The 5,138-nt window shown below is 35.9% G+C and overlaps 1 protein-coding gene across 1 annotated transcript; it reads left to right on the top strand.

The window, feature by feature from the left end:
- Positions 1-323: 323 nt before the first annotated feature.
- On the top strand, positions 324-5,138 carry LOC116117431. Its single transcript, XM_031403454.1, has 7 exons — positions 324-527; positions 866-940; positions 1,067-1,100; positions 1,992-3,765; positions 4,220-4,310; positions 4,620-4,766; positions 4,853-5,138. Exons 1-6 carry the CDS (start codon positions 439-441, stop codon positions 4,654-4,656), a joined length of 2,100 nt encoding a protein of 699 aa, XP_031259314.1. The 5' UTR covers positions 324-438; the 3' UTR covers positions 4,657-4,766; positions 4,853-5,138.

The raw sequence follows: 5,138 nt of genomic DNA, 5'->3' as shown, positions 1-5,138 counted from the left end.
TGTACAGATTTTTCTGCCAATTCAGTAATATTTTAAAACCGGTTCAAGTAGATAATAGGTTTGATTTCGATTCAAAATTCTGCTTGAACCGGTTTTCGGTTAACCCCTATCTGGTGACACCCGGGTTGGTTTCCTAATCACTGGTTTTAACATTCACATAATTGATTTTGAAACATATTATACTTTCCTAAAATTGGCTTTAAATTGAGAGGTGTTTGTGATATTTACCCATAATAATACGGCTTACAGGCTTACCAACCAGACCACTAAGCCGACGCCATCGGCTCAGTAATTCTTCTTCTAAAACCCTCTCCACTTGTTCACAGTAACAAAACTTATATAGACTTCAAAACCCTAACTTTAAGTTCGCCGTCCCTCTCCGCCGTCAGATCAATCTGAAATAACAGACGTGTTCGTAACTTGTACGAATAAATTCGAATGGAATCGACGGGATTGTTCGGAACAGATTGCGAATCGATTTTGTCGGAAATTAAGAGCCAAGAGAAGCAACTTAAGCTCAAAAGACGGTCAGTCCTCGCTCCCTTTCAAGTTTTCCTTCATTGATACTGTACAAATTAACGGTGGTTATATATATATAAAGCGTATTGATATAATCAAAATTTTTGTTAGGTCACAGCGTTAAGAAAGCTAAAATTTTTAATTTACTCAATGTCAGATTACTTGTTAGTATGAAAAAAATAAATAAAATTATAAACTTTGTGGCGTTACATTAGCTTTGATGGAGCAGCTGTGTGATGTAAAAAGTTCACTGAGAGCATTGTCTTAAAATGTTTCTTGTTATGTCGCCGCGATTTGTTTTGATTTGATATTTCATTACGTGTTTTTACCAAGTTGCTGTATTCAGGTGGTTGATGGGACTCCCTACATCCAAATCTAAAAGAAATCGGTTTAAAGAGCCAAAGTTCTTAAAGAAAGATAGGTAAGTGGTGAATGCTTCTTTCCCCACTGAAATATGGCATGTCAAAACCACAAAAGAGAAAAAGCATGCGATTATTTTCTTTTCTTCGGCGCTAATTTTATTGAATGATTTTGGTTTGATCTCCAGGTCGTTGCCTGAATCACTGCTTAGGGATGACGATGTAAGTTGTTTTCTTCATTGTATTTTGATATTTAGTTTTAGTGAATTTATAATTTAAATAAAAAGGAACTTCTGATTCTTACAACAAATAAATGGGGCATAGACATTTTATTTGTATTTAGAAATTTGGTTATGTTTTCTTGGAAAAAAGTTTCCCTATAATGGTTGTACATAAAAACAACCAACCGCGATGTGCTACATCAGCGTGTATGACATGTACTCATCTTATGGTTGGTTGGGAAGACATTTTCATAGGGTTGTGAACGCAAGTTTGATAGGTTAAATTAAAAAGAAAATTAAGCTGAATCAAGTTTTGTTTCAATGCTAGTTCTGCCATCCAAATGAAAAATTTGTCAACGAATTTTTCCATTGACTGCCTGTATGCCTTTTGTAGAAGCCAAGTTCCAATGAATTTCAAATGTATACCTGATTGAAGATGCGAGGATATCATACAACACTGTTGCTCCTTTGGATTCCATGTGCTGCTAGAGTCTGTTCTTAGTTTGAGCTCTTGTATTGGCTCTTGGGACATTTTTGCTAGTCTTGTCAAATTCAATGCCTGTGGTTGTTTTCTAATAGAAAGATACATTAGCATATATATTATCTCTTTCTCTTGGTTATTTTATGTTTCTACCAACAATCCAGCCCCTGGAAAAAGGGCCCCTTTTTCCAATGTCATTGGGAAAAATATTTTTGGTAAAACTGATTGCAGTTTTGTTCTTTTGCGAATCCAAATGATTCTTAAAATTTGATATACTTGATTGGTTTATTAGTAAAATATTCTTCTATAAGAACCTTTGGTATAATTTGTGTTTGCTGTTCACTGCTTGTCTGAATTTATTCAGCTGAGCACTAGTAGATGTTCATATTTTCTCTTTATTGTGGATCTCAGATATTCTATGAGACTGTAAAAACACGTGTTGAAGAATCCTTTGGAGCATGTACAGCTGAAAGAGACCATGATGTTCAAGACAATATGTTATTGTATGAGATGCACAATATAAAAAGAATCCTCATGTCGCAACTGGATGCTTTGACAAGTAAGGGGCTTTACCGCATTGCCATGATCCTTACAGGAGGCTTTGTCAAGTTTGAGAAAACTAGAAAACAAATGAAAATGGTTATTAGGGAATCTCTTTCTAAAGACTTGAAAAGCAAAAATAATTATTGGAAGACAAATATCTTAAAGCAGCTATCTCTACTTCTATATGACCCACAAAATTTCCGGGAGAATTCTGCTAACTTTTTAACTCCCACGCTTCAATCTCATTATGCTGCTACTATCAAGATATTGGCTGGACTCGAGGACTTGCCTTCCCAGGTCCTGCTTTCAATGGACAGGAAGCTTAGAGGTGTCCAAGGAGTTATGCCTCAATTACGTCGCCACAGACAAAATCGGAGTCGAGGCCAGATAATTGACAATGTGAGGAAAATTAGCAAGAAAATGCTTTCCGAACTCAGTAAAGGAGATGAGCTACAGATGCCATTAGCCAAAGCAATGGCTATAGCAGGTTTATCACTAAAGCTAAAACCAGGCTGTCAGAATTCCTCTGATGCAGGCTTTCATCAATTTTCACCTGAAATAAGAAGTTTACAAAGTGAGATAGTGAAAGCAATTTGTTTCCTTAAAACAAAGGTTAGATTCCCAGAGCTGAAAACTTTGCAGCATTTATTGGACCCAAATGCTGATGTACCCAATCGTGGTCTTAGAACAGCAGTTAAGAAAATGTTAATTGATTATCTTTTTGAGTGCAGTGATATGGATATCATTCCAAAGTCTTTATTAGAAGCTCTTGCTATTGTCAACCGGAGTTCTCGTAGTACACCTTATTGGTGCTTCCCAAAAGAGGAAATCGAACAGGAGGTAGATTGTGTCTTGAGTGTGAGTGCTCACACAAAGCAGATTATCTGGGATTTGCTTCCTGACAATGGGCTTGATCAGGACTTCACTGATGCATATATGGAGGAATTAGAAGAAAGTGATGGAGGATCAGATTATGATGATGATAGTGATTATAGTGACGGTGATGCTGAACCAGATCATGAAGCAGAAGGCGTTGGGGAGTCGGTGCCAGTTGATTCTAAGTCAGATGCCCCTGCCACTATGGAGAATGGATCTTCTGCCTACCTTACACCTAAGGACAGGGTTAAAAAAATCTCAAGTGAAGGATCTGGACAAAAGTGTTTTATCAGACTGGGTTCTGATTCCCATGGTATCATTTCTCTCTCACAATCCTTGGGATCAACAGTTCATTGTAGCACCACTAATATGGATATTAGTCAATACCAAGGAGAAAGTCTGGGAAAAGTTTGCTTTTCCATAGCTGATGGGAATAGTTTCTCCCGTTTTCTTACGCCGCATGAAAGGTTTAATCACAACTTGTTTGAGGGACATGAAATTGAACTAAATAATAGAAAGGTTCCAGTATTCTCAAGGGATTTATTTTCAAATAACTTAGTAGATGAAGATATAAAACCCAGCAAGCAAAGTAGACGTAGAAACCAATATGTTGCTATCCAAGAAATTTGTGATGAGACAAGTCTGGTTGCTTATAATGTTATTGGTCACATGTTAGAGAAATTTGCTAAGGAAGAAGAATTAGATTTAGACTGTAATGACAGTTCATATCTCAGAGGCAACTCATCAATTCAAGAACATGCCAGTGGTATGTAATCCATCTTTAATGATTATTTTTAAAAATTTTATATAATGTCAATACAAGGTGAGTGATATCATTTTCTTTGCATCATTGAATGGATGTTTAGATCCTTTATATTTTAATATTTATTTTTATAGGGTTTATCTTAATCATGTTTAAAGTTACATATTTATGAATTAGTTTGTTTGATTCCTGTTTTAGAGATGCAAATTGAAGTGGATGGAACCAACAACAAATGTCAACATGGATATTCTGTTTGTCTTGTAAACTAACCATTGGATCTTAGAATTTGATGTGCGGCTTCATTTTATGCTTTTTTTTTTTCTCTCTAAATCTAATTGTATTTTACTTGATGAAGAAGGACTTAGTTTTCTGTAACACTTCAACACGTACATATATTTTTCCAGTAATCATAATTGCAATGCAAATTGTTAATCCTACTTCCCATCTGAATGAGCAGTTAAATCAGAAAGTCAAACTTCACCTGAAGAGGATGCGAGTAGTTCTGACGTTCAAATGGTTGAAGAGCTAGTACCTTTCCTTCCAAAGAGGTTCTTTTCTTTACACATTTAGATTGCTTAAAAGTTTGATTGTTATTATGTCTCTTTTTATGAAAGTGCTTAACGCTCCTCCCTTCCCAAAGGAATAACTCCGTCACATTTGACAGTCTTATCAATGTGTTTGGTTAGTATGCTTTGCACTGTCGATATAGTAGTTTGAACTGAGTGTTAAAAAATTTAGGTCTTGTTTGGTACGGAGTTTAAAACATTCATGCATGTACATTGTACATTTGCATAGTTCATTTACTCATCTAAACATATTAAAGTTCATAAATGTTGACTGTTGTTTTATGTATGCAGTGGAATAAAAAAGTTGAAGAAATTGTTGGGTGCATAACTGCCAAGTAATCAACAAAATTGTTTCCTTAACATCTGGGTTTGACTGGGGAATGTGAGCTGCTGAATAAGTAGCCCAAACCGAAAAATCATGGAAATTCACCTTGTGCGGTATGTCCACTAACCAAAAACTAGAACCATGGAAGCCCAATGTCAATTTCTAAATCGTTGATTCAAGTGGTGTCTAATTTTTGCAGGTGTTATTCATGTAAAAGATGGCTGAAAATTGTTTAAACAAACCATCCGAAGGAGTAGCCAATATTGTTGGAGTTGCATAGAGACGTGGAAGCCAGCAATTGTAATCAATGTTTTAAAAACCGACTGGGACAAAACCCAGCAAGCTGGCCGGGTCCCTGGTTAACTTGTTGAACCAGCTGGTTCAACTGGTGACATCAGCAATGTTACTGTTTATATAATGCAAAATTCCAGAATTTGGATCCAAATCAGAAACTCCTGAATAAAATAGTCTTCAGTAAGGCATCA

The sequence above is a fragment of the Pistacia vera genome, unplaced genomic scaffold (genome assembly GCF_008641045.1).
Source record: "Pistacia vera cultivar Batoury unplaced genomic scaffold, PisVer_v2 Contig81, whole genome shotgun sequence".
Lineage (NCBI taxonomy): Eukaryota > Viridiplantae > Streptophyta > Magnoliopsida > Sapindales > Anacardiaceae > Pistacia > Pistacia vera.
This window is presented reverse-complemented; position numbering and strand designations above follow the sequence as displayed.

Coding starts and splice junctions, on each gene's coding strand:
- LOC116117431 (XM_031403454.1), top strand. CDS start 439: ATGGAATCGACGGGATTGTTCGGAACAGATTGCGAATCGATTTTGTCG. Junction 528..865: donor CAACTTAAGCTCAAAAGACG/GTCAGTCCTCGC, acceptor TGCTGTATTCAG/GTGGTTGATGGGACTCCCTA. Junction 3,766..4,219: donor AATTCAAGAACATGCCAGTG/GTATGTAATCCA, acceptor CTGAATGAGCAG/TTAAATCAGAAAGTCAAACT.